The 16517-nt window shown below is 38.1% G+C and overlaps 3 protein-coding genes and 1 long non-coding RNA gene across 6 annotated transcripts; 1 reads left to right on the forward strand and 3 right to left on the reverse strand.

Moving 5' to 3' along the window:
- Positions 1-50: 50 nt before the first annotated feature.
- On the reverse strand, positions 51-4492 carry LOC108146943. Of its 2 annotated transcripts, none has more exons than XM_017273197.2 (6): positions 3582-4492; positions 2688-2791; positions 2489-2621; positions 2222-2414; positions 1638-1774; positions 51-818 (listed from the first exon to the last, which is right to left on the reverse strand). In XM_017273197.2, exons 1-6 carry the CDS (start codon positions 3813-3815, stop codon positions 192-194), a joined length of 1428 nt encoding a protein of 475 aa, XP_017128686.1. In that variant the 5' UTR covers positions 3816-4492; the 3' UTR covers positions 51-191. The 2 variants fall into 2 exon arrangements, with proteins under 2 accessions (XP_017128686.1, XP_017128685.1); XM_017273196.1 differs by having other exon boundaries at positions 2222-2435.
- Positions 4493-5852: 1360 nt separating this feature from the next.
- Positions 5853-12138, reverse strand: LOC108146902 (clavesin-1). The gene is made up of 4 exons (XM_017273145.2): positions 11958-12138; positions 7452-7909; positions 6953-7243; positions 5853-6427 (listed from the first exon to the last, which is right to left on the reverse strand). Coding segments are annotated over exons 1-4 (1005 nt in total). The 5' UTR covers positions 11959-12138; the 3' UTR covers positions 5853-6172.
- A 1354-nt stretch (positions 12139-13492) lies between these two features.
- On the reverse strand, positions 13493-16487 carry LOC108146864 (1,5-anhydro-D-fructose reductase). Of its 2 annotated transcripts, XM_017273091.2 has the most exons (5): positions 16179-16487; positions 15880-16047; positions 15639-15808; positions 15242-15584; positions 14727-15173 (listed from the first exon to the last, which is right to left on the reverse strand). In XM_017273091.2, exons 1-5 carry the CDS (start codon positions 16248-16250, stop codon positions 14994-14996), a joined length of 933 nt encoding a protein of 310 aa, XP_017128580.1. In that variant the 5' UTR covers positions 16251-16487; the 3' UTR covers positions 14727-14993. The 2 variants fall into 2 exon arrangements, with proteins under 2 accessions (XP_017128579.1, XP_017128580.1); XM_017273090.2 differs by lacking the exons at positions 14727-15173; positions 15242-15584; positions 15639-15808; positions 15880-16047 and adding exons at positions 13493-13752; positions 13813-14328; positions 14383-14550 and having other exon boundaries at positions 16179-16316.
- LOC108146866 lies at positions 14617-15223 on the forward strand. Its single transcript, XR_001774499.1, has 2 exons — positions 14617-14733; positions 15040-15223. It is a non-coding gene; the product is annotated as an uncharacterized LOC108146866 (long non-coding RNA).
- Positions 16488-16517: the final 30 nt, after the last annotated feature.

Raw genomic sequence — 16517 nt, forward strand, 5'->3', positions numbered from 1 at the left:
GTGTTACACACCACAGACGTTGAAATGAGCCAAACTTTCCCAAAGAAGCATTTTACAATTCGCAATTAAATATAATATTTTTACGATCGAAACGCAAATACATATTTGAAAGATGCACAAGGGAATTTTGATATGAATTAACTTAGGATTTTTGCTATTTACAATTGTCTGGAAATAACTTCGAGTTTGAATTAGTGGTAGCAGTGCCAGGCGGCCACCCGATGACCAGGCGGAGATTCCCGGATAAGGCGCATCTGCTCGGAGCCCGTATCACCCGCTTGATCTCCGCCGATGATAACCGTGCCCAGGACCAGTTTCTTGCCCATCTTCTTGGTGGCCAATGTGATTCGCAGAACAATGTTCTGCAACTGATCGAGCCTCTGGAGCGGAATGTCAATCGTTCCCTCGCCGGAACCATCGTCCCATTTGGTTGAGAGTGAGGGAAAGAAGACGGGCGACTTCCACGCGTCTATGTAGATGCCGTGCTCGAAGGCCGTGGTCTTCACATAGACCCCGGAGCTCGCCGTGGCCTCCAGTTCGTCCTTGACCTTGTTGGAGCATCGCATCCGCGTCGTGGTCACTCGGAGCAAGTATCTGCCGGAGTCGGAGTTTCCGACATTGCTGATGCCCATTTTCCGCTTCACTTCTGCCGTCATCCTTTGCCAATTGTTGGTCGAGTGGGTGGAAGATGGAGTGGGCGAGGTGGGCGTGTTCGAGGGCGTTGAGGGAGGCATCGTTGTGTCCACAGGCGACTCGCATTCGAGAAGATCGCGAACCTCAAGGGCCAGCTCGATCACACCTTTGGCGGAGTTAACGAACTAAATAATATAAGAAGAGATAACAATTCGAAAAAATATAATTACTATTGAAATATAAATTCATTAGTGAAATATAACATAAAATTAAAAAAAAGTAATTTTTTAGAACCACTTTTTTGATTATTCGAACATTTGTTTTAAAATTTCCTGTTAAAGTAAAGCTCTAAAAACATTTCAGAACTATAAGTCTAAAATGTGTTAATAACTATACTTTGATGAACTGCACTTACAAAATTTGTCTTTTATTTACAGCTTTTACGATCAGTTACTTTTTATCAATAATTGAATTTCGTAAGCGAAATGTTATTTACTTTATGCTGACGGTAAGGGACTCGATATGCTTCCCATTTTGGCTTAAAAAGCTATACCTTCTAAGGTATGTCAACAAATTGAAACCGCATTGGCATGATAAGATAAATGTTAAATTGACCTATACTGAAAACTAGTTCAAACATTTATATTGCAAACAGATATCGAAACCACTTTTTAGATTGACACTAAGTTAGGGGAAAACTCATGAGGGTTGACTTTCAATTCATTATTTCCGGAATAATATTGACTCACTTGCACATTAATTTTTTTTTTTTTGGTTGCAATTAAAAAATTTGCTTTCATTTAAATGTTTAGTGCTTATGTTGTTGCTGCGTTTTTCCCGCCCAAGCGGGAAGCTTTCACTTTGTACAATTAAAGCGCACACATCTCCATTACATTTGAAAACACTCGGAGTGCCCATGTCGCATTGTTTTGTAACACCAAGTTCGGGTGAACTTGTTTAGCAATACTCTGGGTCAGGTACACATGCATGTTTTTCCTACTCACATTGTTGTTGCTGGGTGACGACTTGGCCACCGTTGTGGTGATATCTTTTATAGGCAGCCACAGCTCTTCCGTCGAATAGTTCCCCGTTCTACTGTTGTGTTCGAACAGCTTGGATTCCAGGTAGCAGGTTACGGATCCTAAAAGGAAAAGATACAGATACTTTTGAAAAGATAATACATTTTCGAACATGGTTTAATTTTATCAGATTTTATGTGTAGACTAGGATTTATAAAAAAGTCTAAAATTTACAGATTGTAACAATTTATGGAAATTAAATATTCATATTTTGTTAGTTAGCAACATAAATTAACTTACAAAGGGAGTGTTTTTTATTAAAGATCATTTTTAAGGTTCATTATCTCGACTTTATGATAAGCCACATAAAAGTTTTTAGCTGCAGTGTTTTATAAGTTTTACAATTTTATAAATATCAAAAAATTAGGACAGCTGGAATGTTGTCGAAAAGTATGCAGTAAAAAGTACGAAATACTTGAGCAAAATCCACCTTCACACCTTTAGAATTATTGTTAAATCTTACGAACTTTCTCTGTGTCTATAACTCTAATTTATTTAGTCATAATTACCAATATTCCTGCGGGATTCACTTATTGTCAATGGTGGCATTGCATCCCGCGCACTCTCAGCCTTTTTCTTTCCTTTACCCTGATCATTTGTCTTCCCTCCGTTTTCAGTCTTAGTCTCATTTTGAATATTTGCAGTTGGATCCACGAAACGTTGGACAAAGCTGGTGCTCCTGTCTTTTAGCGAGCGGTATGTCTTGTTAAAGCGATTAAAGTTCTGGTAAGAAAGGAATTTAATCCACGTTTAGGAGGTTTGTCTGACCAACTTACTGCGGCCGGAAGTTCCAATAAGGCGTAGACCGTAAAAACCACAAATTGTCCGGAGAAGAGCTGTTCTGGCTCAGGATCGGAGCTATTCGTCTGACCATTTGCTGCGCGTCGAGTAACATGCTTCATGGAGGATCTATTCAATTACCGTTTTGGAATAATAAAAACGCAATACTGTCATCGCTTAATGTGTCACACATACTTGATATCTGGCACCAGTGGAAATTTGAAATTTTCATTGAACTTCGGCCACGTGTTTGTCTGAATAGTGCTATCCAAACGTTTCGTTCCGGGAAATAGCTTTACCTTTAATGAAGGAGGAGGAGAATAATCAGAAATAGATAAAACTAATAAACATAATTTTGTGTGCGTTTCAGGGTCTTTGGGAAGTCGCCTTGGCAAGGCGCTAAAAAATTATGTGTCTAACAAATAACAAAATAAATTGAGTTCAAAAATTCTTTGAAATTTTGATATTTATTTGATTGATTATTTATTTGGCAACATCTGGAGTTTTTTATTTTAAATAAACATTTTTCGATAATTATGCCCTTTTTTATTGGAATCTTATGATTTTTCACTTTATTCTTCATAGCGAACTGTTTAATAATAGACTTTAATTTTTTAAATGCAAATTAATTAAAGGAGCATTAATTAATTCAAATTTATTTTTAAGTCTGTATGTCTTTTATGATTGGAGAAAGGAGAGTTTAAACAAACTAATTAAATTTAAATTTAATTTAATTAAATTCATGATTTTACTATTTTTGTAGTCTATACCAACCAAATATCATATATTTTTCTTAATATTGTTTGTATTAATATTTATATTAATATTGTTTTTACGATTTCTTATCAATCTGAATTCTGTCAGAAATTATTTGCTTGAAAATGTTTTGAAATTTTTAAGAAAACTAATTTAATGTTATTATTATTAGTATCATCGTCAAAACAAAAATTAAATTTCCACTGACTGTTTTGAATTCATCAGGTTTCTGGAAAAACAATCAAATGTTGTTTTTCTGTCAAGTTGAATGCTTATATCTTATACAATTTTCGAAGCTATGTCTCATATCATGACTAATTAGCACTAATTTACCTTTATCAAATAGCCCTGGACGATCTTGAAGCCAAACAGGGAGGGAAGATGTCGGGCTGCGATGAGGTGGACATTGAGCTCGGGAACGCCGGTGGAACCCTTGTTCTGATCCCCGTTTTTTGGATTGTCGATGGTTATCTGGAATCCGATCTCTGGTTCCAGCGTTACAGAATGTCGGGATGCACCATTGGAAGACGAGTGTTGACCGGGCAATAGAGACCGTAGTTTGTTCATGGTTGCCGTGTGCTCTGGTTTCTACTCCACTCCGGATTGCAATGCAATCCTCTTTTCCATTCGATTGCGCAAAGCGAAGAAGCGATAAATTGTGTAAATGACTTAACACCCGCCGCCGACTTTTTCTTATCTGTGACTCGTACTTCAGAACTGATAAAACTTGCTCTATATTTCCCACCTCTCTGTCTCTCTCTTTCAATCTCTCTCTGCAAAGTGCAGTGCTCTCGGAGATAGGAAAAATAAAACCCAAAGCTCCCCAAACAGCTGTTCACTGGAAACTTTGGCGCTGGAAAGCTCACTCTTTTAACGCTCCCAATAAGTAATCGTGACCGTTGGAATTAGATACGCGAGAGCGGTAATCTCATAAATGTCTGCTAAAGTCGGTAAGTATCTTATGATCACTTGCTTAAAACATAGATGCACTTCACAAATACAAGAGGAAACAGCAAATGGGCAAAAATCTGGAACAAAACCATCTGAACCGGAGAATTACACTGAATTACCCAACTCGCGATGTTGAGATGTCAACAAGTGTTTGAGGTCAGTTCACAAAGCGGAGCACTTAGCACTTAGCACTTGCACAATTAACGACTTAAATCGAGAATAAGAACGAGAATCAGACGGCCGATCTGGACGCTCGCGTTCTCCAGCTGTTCCAGCGCTCAACTGAAAAGTTAACTTGGAAATTACTTCGTATGCGGCCATAATAATAAGCGTACAATCATAATGCCGACACACATTCGCGCGCTCACACCCACAGCAGCGGGAAAAATAATAATAACTAAACAAATAAAATTATTATTAAGAAAAAAACTACTTTTTATTTGTATTTCGATTGTGATATTCTGACTAAAATAAGTTTTTGTTACTGTTTACTAAGTCTGATATTGTCTTCTAAATTAGTTTTCATAAATTTGTTGTTGATAGCCAAACTTAAAAGAACGAAAACAAATATCTTGGTTTTTGGAGTTTGCTTCAATAATAATTTTTTAAATCATTATATTTTTGTTAACACTATTATGTTACCCCCAACTGTTAGAACTTCTGTCGACACAAACAAACGCTCACACTTAAAGCCCAAGAACTTTTGTTCTCTTCTTGCGGTTGTAGAATGCACTGAGATTCTCTCGTCGCCGTTTGTGTCACCGTTATCGCACTAAAAAAAATAGCAGAGATATACCATGTATGCACCATGGGAATACCAAGATCAGAGGCACGATTCTGCCACTGCTTCCACCAGAAAGTTTACTACTTAGCGGTTCCACTGTAATTGGGCCTTCTTTGTAGCACGGGAAACGTTCGTCTTCTCAACGTCACCACCCACATACAAAACCACCCATTTGCGAGGCTATTCACTCCTATGTCACTAGAATTGGTACAGTAAAAACCATTTTTATTCGATAACTTATGAAGAATTAATGAAATTACTAAAAAATTTTAAAGATAGGTAAATTTATAAATATATAACCTTTAATTGCTTGACAACGGGGTAATTATTTCCCCCTTATATCTGATATTTGCGTCCGTTTACAAAAACTTTTACTGTACAGATGGGTGAGGTGATAACAAAGTGGTTTCCTGTCGCTGCTAACAATGCGTCATGGCGTTTACGATGTGCAATACTTAAGTGTGTTTTTTAACAAAAACATGGCCCAAAGAGAGACAGTTAATGATCAAGGGGTTTCCAAAAACATGAAATCACCGCAAGTTAATTTTTTAAAAACGAATTTCTTGTTAAAGGGTTTAAAGTGTAAATACGGAACTTAAAGTTTCTTTATGTTGTTTGAACAAAATTTTTCAAAATAATAATTAATTCTAAGAAAACCGTTGAATGAGTGTTTTTTCCAATTATTGAAAGATGGTTGAAAATAACATCAAATGACATAATTTTATAATTGTATCGCAACATCATTTTCGAAAATCAACTCATCGTTTTATTTTAAATATACATATATTTTTTAAAGAGTTTTGGACCATTTACCCAGTTAGCAAGCCAATAAGATCAACTATCAAGTCAAATAAAAAACGTATGGTAAATTAAAATTCACAAAAATAAGTATATACATATATTTAAATAGACATTCATTTGACATAACGTAACGCATGGATGGAATATACAACTGGGAGACTCCACCACAGTCCCCATCCATTAATGGGATACTGAGGATTGGCGGGGAAATGCCCACGACAACAGTGGAACATCATCCCCGACGAGACCTTTAGTTATACAATTTAGTGGTGATGCTTTTAAATAGGTACGAAGTGTGCATGCCCGCGCGTATTGTCGACTGTCTCAATGGTATCCTGACCTATCCTAGCTTAGCCTACGGAGATGGGAGCTTGTCGGACGAAGGAGTCTAGTCCACCTCCAGTTTCCTAAAACTGCCCACGACACCGGCATCGAGGTCGCCAATATCATTTCCGGCAAAGTTGGCCGCATCCTTGGTGATCTCGATCTGCATGTCGTCCAGAGCAAGGATCGCCGCCCGGCGCTTGAGCAGCTTCTGTTTGAACTCGGCGATCATCTCAGCAATGGGCACGGTGCCACCATATTCCTTGGGCAGGATAGCAGGATCAATCTTTGTCTTCAGGATGTCAACATTTTTGTGAACCTGTAACAGAAAGGCATAGAATTAGTACGAGTACAAAACTAATTTTTATTACATATATACCTAAACTTAATATTATTTAGCTTAAAAAATGTCTAAGACCACGAATATTTCAATAATAAAAATAAAAAAATAATTATTTAATTAATTTGGATAAAGCTTTTCGACTCAATCGGGATTTAAAAACTTATAAGCCTGGAAGTAGGCACTAAAAAATATAGTAAATATCAATGTATTAAAAAAATATTTTTGTAAAGCACTTAAACATATTAAGCTGAACTTTAATTTACTAATAAAATTATTGTTTCTTAAGAAACTGAAAAAACAGGCTGTTCGCCCATCTAATTATCATTATTTGCTGAACGCAAATTAAAATGGAAATTGTCATGGTTAATGAATTGCGTTAAGAAAATATTATATATCTAAAATGTTACTATCCATTAGTCGCTCCATCAGAAAATTAACTCAGCGACATAAAATAAATAAAATAAATCATATACATTTTTTCCTGTGTACTTATAAACTCACAATGATTCGCTTCTTGAGCTTATCGCTCAGCATGGACACGCCCAGCTCGATGATCCGATTAGCGTAGTGAGGAATGTTGACGAAGTGCGTCTCCTTGTGCCGCATGGGCGTCGAGTTCTGGATGCACTTGACAATGCTGCGCAGGTCGTTCAGAGACCACAGACTGATGAAGCCCATGTTCATGCCACTCTCATCATTGATGTATACGTATCCGGCCACTTGGGAGTCCTCATCATCCAGCAGAGCCTCACAGATCAAACTGTGCACTCGCGCCATTTGCACCGAAGTAAACTGAAAAGAAACACATTGAATTAATAAAATAATAAAATAAAATTGTTGTGCTGTGCTAATATAAATAAACTAAATTCCAAATGGAAGACAACATTAAACTCAGAAAGAATATAAGGAAAGTATATAATTTTGTAATTAAAAAAAAAATAAATAACGATATTGCAAGAAGCATTTTTGGTATTAATAAAACGTATCTTTTGGTTCTTACCTTGTAGGGATCGAATTTGGCGGCCACGGAGAAGATGACCTGGCGTCCGGTGGAGTCCCTCTGGGGCAGCGGCACCAGGTATCCGTTCTCGAAGATCTCGTTGATGGCCGGGTCGTTGATGTCCAGCTGCTTGAACCAGTGCGGGAACAGCTGGCGGATGGTCAAGTAACGCTCGAGCATTTCGCAGGCGGCCGGCACGGAGAACTTCTTGGTGCGCAGGAAGCGCAGCAGGAACACTGCGTCCGTGCGGCACTTGCGGATGTGCGGATGCTTGTCGATCCACTCGCGGAACTGGGCCAGCGCCTGGCGCCGGATGTTCTCGTCCTCGTGCAGCTCCTCCTTGGCCACCTGCTTCATCGCCGGACTCAGTCCGCAGACGTACGGATAGTCATAGTCGCCGCCGGTACTCGCCGCCGGTCCGTTCAGCTTTGGTTGTTGCAGCACTTCGGTCTCGAGCACTGAAAGTGGAAAAAATACGTCTTAATTACAAAATTCTATTGCTCCATTGAAATCAGCAACGGGGCCTGGGTAAAATCCGTAAATTACGTCTTAATTAACTATTCTATTACACAACAATGACATTCAAAATCAAGACAGCAGAACTCATGCCAACACGGATTTTGGTAGTAATGAAAACTCTAAATTATTATCGGTCCAATTAACACTTTCACTTTCAGTAAGCCACAGCTGCCAAATTTTAACTCGATTTCCCTAAAATGTTTACGATCAGCCCACTGAATTTCCCTTTTAATTACACTGAAAAAATTAATGTCATTTTAAAGCTTATTTTGCATGAAGCTATATTAGCAACAAAATTGTTTATGTTATTTCTAACATTTTTATTATTTCTGCTGTTAATATTATTTAAAAAAACTAAACTTAGTAAACTGTTATATTGAAGAACAGATAAAAGATATTTAATCTGTCCAATTGAAGATTTTTGGGTAACGTCATTCCAAAAATATTTCGTAAGACATATTTTAATAGGCAAGCACAATGTCAAAAAAAAATGTTAGATATTTTGTAAGTTACTATTTACTATTTAAATATTCAAGCTGCTAAAGAGATATTTTTTGCTTCGAAAACATTTTATTTTAAAATTTAAGAATCCGAATAATATAGTCTATAAATTATATATTTGTTTAACAAACTGTTCATCGACGTTACTAAAGTTTAAAACGTAATAAACTTATTTTAATTACCGAATTAAACTTGATCAGATAAACCTAAATGAAAGCGAAATGAAGTCTCAACTATCTTAAACGGAGATCCCTTGCAGTCAAGTTGCCAATTTATAAGCCAGCTTAAATGCTTCTCCCACCCAAGCGCATTCCGAGTTAATACGATATCAATTAACCAAATCGAACCACATTTTTGGCCCGGTTGTAAGCGAAATATTGGGCTAAAATGGCAGTGGCCGCTGCCAGATTTCTTCACGGCTGACACCACCGACTCTAATTGGCCGGTTGCCCTTGGTCGGTGGCGATTGTGCAATCCGAAATGTTAAAATTCATCGAACTCTCAAGGGTCACCGCAGTTTACTGGACCACCTCAGTAGCCCGAGATACAAGATACATATACGTCTATGCATACCAATTAATCCCACTTGACTTTTGACTGCACAATGTCAGGGGACCGGACTGAAAAGATTAAAAAAAAACACTGGGAACTGGATTGTGGCTTGGACCGACGACTAGAGTGCAATGGCTTGCGTGGGCCAGAGTTTTTCAATCTCTTGTGGCGAAGAAGCTGCCCACATTAGTTTAAATTCAGTTAGCTAATCCCCCAGAGATGCTGCCATTTCCGCAGTTTAATTTCGCCTTTTATTTCTGTGCTCTTACAGAGGTCCATTGACCGTGACCCAAAATCCGCCAGCTGACTGCTTTGCATACGAATCGAATCGTATGTTTGGTGGCTCGGTTTTGTCATTTCAGTGCCCATTTAAATTTCTAGTCGTAAAAACCCAGACGAAGGTCGAGAGAAAGATGCGCGAAGCGGAGTTACCGCCCTGTAATTGCGGATCGGATGGCTTTGCAAACAAGCTTGGTCCAACTATTTTTGGTCAACAAACTGTTTATGACCAGTTTGTTCACTTTCATGGCCTTCACACAGTTTCCAACGCAATCGATCCATCGCCATGTAAAAACAACAAAAAAAAAACAAAAATTGAACGTGTGGAATTGCCCTGCTTTGAATACCTCCAATTTAAGTATGCTATAATATAATATATGGCTCGAAAGTTGGGCTTTGGTAATTCGATCATTTCTTATACCGTGCTGAAGATGGCTGACGCTGACTGTCCACTGAAACATGCGATTTGTAATTTCGTTATCGCTTTTGCGTTTTGCTTTTCCGCTCCGCCAATTAGCTTGTTGGTTACATCACATCACAGCATAAAAGCTGCCAAACCGAAAAGTACGTCTTACGGATCCCGCAGCAATATCACCGACTTTTGGTAAGAGTAAAGAGTGCAAGCCCGAGAAATGCTCAAAACAGGTTTTACCCCATCCCACCGATCGACCCAATCCACTCCCATTACACGCTGAAAAAATTAGGTGTTCGGATTCACTTTGTGTGATCATAATTGCATTGTTGAAACTATAAACATAGCTCATGAAATAAATTTAATAAGTGTAAATTACATTTTTGAGGTGCATTTAATCTAATGATTGCAATACCCATAAAATATACTGATTAATACAAATTTTTAACAACGCATTAATAAAATAAAATGGAACTGGCTCCTATATTGTCTTTCTTTTCTATTAAAAAAGATGAATATCTAATTATTTTGATTTAAAATTTGTTAAATAACCAATATATTTAAACATCTTGTCTGCGACTGTCTCTTAATACTTGAAACGATGATTTGTGGTACTTGCCAAAGAAAAGTCAAGAGCAAGGTTTGTGCTTCAAATAACCCATTGTTTCTCACCGTGCACTTGCCCAATCCCACCCCATGACCGTGCACATTGGCAATATTGGTTTGCTTTGGCTCAGTTTCGAATTTCGAACGAATACGATTACGATTGACAAACTGGCGAATTTACGACTTGGCGATTTGCATCTGCCTTTCCGGATTATCATGCAGATTGCATTTTGCCACAATTACGGCAAAGTTCGCTAATGTTCCCCGGATGAGTAGCGCTTTATATTCATGTGTCAGAATCAAATGGCGCTGTAATCAGCGGAATTCATTAGCCAGGCTCACCACGTTCGCCGTTCAAGGCTAGTCGTTTGGGTTTGGGCTAGTCGTTGGTCAAGGCAGCCCTGCCTTAAAACACCATTAGTGGATGCAACTGGTTAGCTGGTCAACTGGCCAACTGGCCAGCAAAGGGGATTTACCACATATTAATGGGCACCCAGAATAACAGTCGAGGTCGTGGCTGTTGGTCAAAGGAAATCGTCACGTCGATGGCTGCGTCCCTGGCAATTGCACAATAGCCATAGCCACTTGCCATGAATATTTATATGCGAACCGCACAAATTGCATTGTGCGAGTACGTACGTTTTCCAACCACTTGGCTTTTACGGTGTTGGCCAACATCGGACGAGCCGAGAAGACCTTGCAGGCCCCTCTTGTGGCTCGGCAATTAAGCCAGCAAACAGAATTACAAAACTCTCAGAGCTCAAGACTATCGGCCGTAAAATTATTGACTGCCGCGAAACACTTGCAGTGGGTCAATAAAGCGTAATTAAAAGGCTCTAAAAATATTACGATTTATGTTTGGTAACACCCACACACCTAGTTTTTAGTACAAGTGTCTATCTTACTGCACAAAGAAAAAAAACTGGAGTTAGTAGAAAAAAAAATTAAATATTAAGAACTTTTGTTTAAAGATCATTTACGTAGTCATTATTATTATCATTTCATTAAGTATTTATATGTAGTTTAAAAATATTTTTTTTGGAAAAAAACAATAATCTTTTTTTTTTGATCCATTTAAATTTATGTTAAAACTAAAATTAGAAGATCAAGTTTTTCCAAAGGTATAATGTTCGAAAGGATCCTTTATCGGATAAATTTAAATTTATATTAGAAATCAAAACTTAAACTTTACAAAAAGGCAATAGGTTAAGGCTTTATAAAAGTTATTTAATATGCTCATTTTTATCATTTTCTGATTCCCTACTTATAAGAACTTTATAAATATCTTAATTTCTAATTGTTTTGAAGAACAGCTTATTTATTTGGAACTTTATCAAATTATAATTATCTTCAGCATTATCCTTTTTATAATTTTATTTTTATGAATAGAAAATTTAAATATTTTCCTGTGTGATCAAGGTCTGGCCTGGTAATCGCAGGTAAACAGTAGCAATCTACAAGTGTCTCTGCGCATGCGCAACAGCTGCAAAGAGCTGTACTTGGTGAAAGCGAAAGTTTTTCTCCGCCACAAGCTTTTCTCGGGCCTTTTACATAATGAAATGCACGACAACGATCCTTTTTACCCAATATTTTTGATGATGCCATGGCTGTAATTCTTAGCTCTTAGCTCAACTCACTTTTGATTTACGCACTGGCACTGGGGGATTTCACAAGTTGCTAATCTTATATAACAATATTTAAACGCGTTGCAGGCGAGGTATCTGGCTGAACTGAACTCCGGGCTCTAATTGATGGCCGGGATATCCGTGTGAGCTCCGCAAACTGACGACGATGTGAACGTGGGCACGCTTTGAGCGAAACTGCCAATTTTTGGACTGAAAATTTATTTAAACCTCGCTCTCGACCGAAGCAATTTCACTCAGTTCGTCGATTGGTTTGTTGAGTGGGATCTTGTGTGAGCTGTTGTTGTTGTTGAGTGGAGAGGCAGAGTGGAACAACCGAATCCGAATCCGAATCCGAGCCCAATCCGAACTTGGGAACTTAGCCATGGTAGTATGGAAAGTGGTTTCGAAAGGCTGTCGTCTTTATTACACTATTCTTGGCCTGGGTCAAGGTGGCGGCGCATGCCAGAGATCCTCCTCTAATTGCCTCGCGGCTTCCATGGATCATCCCTTCCTCGCTTCCTAGTCAAAGATTAAGTTTAAGCGGTCTCAAAGGCTAAACGACCCTAATTTCATTCAGCGCGTTTTAATCTTATTTTTTTCTGGTCATCTGCAAGCGCTTTCGGGTGACGTCAGTACGAGGTGCTATTTACAAAGGTCGCGAGCAGCGATTAACCCAAATGTACTGAACAATCCAAAAATAATTAGCCATCCGGACGTAATAGGTACATCATCTAATGACCATAATACTTTCATGCTTCATTTCTGCGGTTAGCGCAACTAATAGCTTCCGCATCATATTTTTGGTTAGTATCAGAATATTAGATCCAGTAAAAACAATTTCTTCCCCTAAACAAGATGAATGGATAACAATTTCAGATTTGTGGTTGCCAAAACGCAATTACTTTTGTTCTTATATACAATTTACTACATTTAAGCCCTTTAGCTAATCTGCTGTTCATCTAAAAGTATTTCAAAGACAATCACAATTAAATTTTTTGCAGGATAAGACGATTTATTTATCTGAGTTTCAACCCAAATTAATAAATAAGAAGCAAATAAAGAATTTATCTAAATTGCTTATTATTACTATTCAGATATTGTCCTCCAAATCGTCTGTATATGGGAAAGTTCGACTGTAGCTACTAGCTACACAAAATATACATTTATTATTCTCTAAACAACACAACTATTTGAATGAATGAAATATGCTGGTAATGTAGTATTTTTCAGCAATTACTTATATATTAATTAAGATGAGTACACTGTCCTTTGCTGATCTTTCAGTTCGCTCAGCTTGTATTACCATTAGTCGTAAAAGCGTTGTATTTTAATTCGGTCTTATTCAAACATTTCCACCTTTCGGCTTGAATGTCAAACGTGCCGTGCCAAAGATCGATGCTCCCATTTGCTTCTCTTTTCTTGGATATTCCATACTTTCTACGAAGCTAGCAGATCATTATATTTAATGGAGCAACCGGGGTACAATGACGTTGGTTGTCTAGGGAGAATTAATGTACTGGTGCCCTCAAATTATTGTCATAGACTTATTTGTAAAAATTTGAATATATTATATATTTTTGTTTTTCGACATTATATGGAAACTAACGGTTTAAAAATCAATTGCAAACGGATAGTACTTGTGGTTCAGGCCCTTGATTAAATTTAATGGCACAACACGTTCGCCAGTGTGATATCCATCGAGAACGGCCATCTCCTCGGCAGTTAACTCAAAATCGAAGATATCGAAGTTTTCCGAAATTCGGTTAGTATTCGATGACTTGGGAATGGGGATAACACCCAGAGCAACCTAAAAAAATAAAAGGTCAAATTAGATGGTTTCAATAATATGGGAAAATTTCCTATTTACCAAATAACGCAAGACAATCTGCGGTGCAGTTTTGCCGTATTTTTTGGCAATAACAGCCACCTCCGGGGAATAGATAAAGTCCGGCTTTTTGATATCGGGTTTGGGCTTTCCCAAAGGCGTATATCCAGTCACAGTGACATCGTTCTTCTTGCAGAAGGCTGTCAAAGCCTTCTGGTTGAGGGCAGGAGAGCACTCCACCTGATTGGTGACTGGCTTGATCTCGCAGTTAGCCAAAACTCGTCCCACTTGCTCGCTATTGAAGTTGGACACTCCTATGCTGCGGACCAGCCCCAGTTTAACCAGCTTTTCCATAGCCTTGTAGGTATCCAGGTAGTCCACATCGCTCAGCTGAAGCACGTCGTCCTCATTCTTTGGCATAAGGGTGTCGTCGTCAACATATTTGTAGCCCACTGGCATGTGCATAAGGTACAGATCGATGTAATCCAAGCCAAAGTTGCTCAACTGTTTCCGACAAATACCCTCAACACGCTCAGGATCGTGGAAAACATTCCAAAGCTGCAAGAAAATTAATATTAATATGTTAACATATATTTATTTATTATTATTTACCTTGGTAACGAGGAAAATATCCTCCCGCTTGACCACTCCCTCTTCTATTTTATCCCGAATCGCCTTGCCAACTTCGGCCTCGTTTTGATAGAAATATGCCGTGTCTATATGACGATAGCCAACATCGATGGCATGCTTCACAGCAGCCTCTCCTTCGTTGTCCTTCGACTGCAACATCAGAAAATAGAATTCAATAAATATATATTTCTCCCTTCAACAGGATCGGAAGTGTGTTTTGTAATGCGTATTTGGAAATCAGTATACGAGTACTTTAGACCCTCACGTGTGCATTTAAGCGAAACCATTGTAAGAAATTCAAAAAGTCGGAAAATGAAATTAATGTATCCTCAGGTAAGAACTTAGAATTTTTAGTTATCCTAAAATATCAATTAATGGTATTGATAGTATGATATGTTGTTTATTAAGGAAATGTTTCTTAAAATTAAACGAAAATGTGAAACTAAAATACTTTGTAAGTAAATCTATAACTACTGTAATATAACATTTGCAAAATAATAATTTTAATGATGTATTTTACTGAAGATTCCGAAAAAGATTTTACCTTAAGTTTTTAAAGTTATTAAGTAAACCTTATTTCTATATCCCTTTTACTAATGAGGATAGTACTGATGATTCTTAGCTTTCTCAAACTTCCAGATTCTTCGGCCCAGATTGAAAGACCCCATTTGGAGCAACTCCCCTTGGGTCAAGTGGAAATCGAAGACATCAAGGTTTTCGATAAGATGAACCTGCTGGGCAGCTTTTGGAATCGGCACGGTGCCAATGTCGATCTGTGAAACGTTTGTGTTTTTTCAACTATTAAATGTTTTCTATACCTTAATATTCTGAGGTTATATACCAAGTATCTGAGTACGATTTGTGCGGGTGTCTTGCCGTATTTTTCTGCCAGGGCCAAAACTTTAGGATCATCGTAGTATTCGGGTAAAGGTCTGCAGGTCTTAGGACGACCCAGAGGCGAATAGGCGACCACGGTGATGTTGTGCAATTTACAGAGCTCTATCAATGGGATTTGCACCAATTCCGGATGGCATTCGATTTGAAGAGCAACAGGTTTGATTTGGCAACTTTCCAACAATCTCTCCAATTGCTTGGCATTGAAGTTGGACAATCCCAGGCTGCGTACAAGTCCCAGGTCCACCAGTTGCTCCATGCTCTTATAGGTATCCAAATAGTCCACATCGCTGTGAAATCCGAAGATCAGTTTGTGACTAGGAATGGGTCTATCCAAAACTCACTTTGTCCTTAGTTCGCCATTCAGATGGGGCATCAGATCGTCATCTGATATATATGGCACACCCACTGGCGAGTGCATCAGGTATAGATCTATATAGTCCACGCCCAGTAGCTTTAATTGCAGTTCGCAGGCGTATTTCACCATCTGGGGTTCGTGGTATATGTCCCAGAGCTAATTGGATATGGATTTCCAAACTGCTTATAGCTTCTAGAAACTTTTTAGATGTTCCAGCACCTACATACCTTTGTGACCAGAAACACCTGTTCTCGCTTTATTTTCCTGTCGCCTATAAATTGGCCCAATACCTTGCCTATAATACTTTCGTTCCTATACAGATAGGCGGTGTCTATATGACGATAACCCAGTTCTAGGGCGTGGCGCACTGCAGCCTCACAGCGAGATTTCTTTAGCTACAGATAACATACTTATTGACAATTTCACAATGGCGAAATGCAGGTAGAATGTTCTATGGACATATCTCGAAGTTGATTGATAAAGCATTGTTGGTGATAGGTCACACTGATTAAAAAGATAAACTTACATTGTAGGTGCCCAGGCCCAGAATTGGCATCTCATAGCCATTGTTCAGTTTAACAGTCGGAGCGAGCTTCATTTTGAACGCTTTAACAAGAATAAATTAAATAATTTGTTCGCGAAATGGAGCCGGTTAAATAAGTGTGACCAAACAGCGTCACTAACAGAAACACCATATTCCAAGATTAGGGGCTTAGATTTTTTAGTCTGTTAAATTAATTATAAATGTTAATACAAATAATTTTAGTACTAAAACTATGAGTAAGCTTAATACATAGACTCCTAAAAAATAAAATAAAATAAAAATTGCACTCATAAAATGGAATAGCCCTTATGACGGTAACGG

This window comes from Drosophila elegans, unplaced genomic scaffold (assembly GCF_018152505.1).
Source record: "Drosophila elegans isolate 14027-0461.03 unplaced genomic scaffold, ASM1815250v1 contig_208, whole genome shotgun sequence".
In the NCBI taxonomy this organism is placed as follows: domain Eukaryota; kingdom Metazoa; phylum Arthropoda; class Insecta; order Diptera; family Drosophilidae; genus Drosophila; species Drosophila elegans.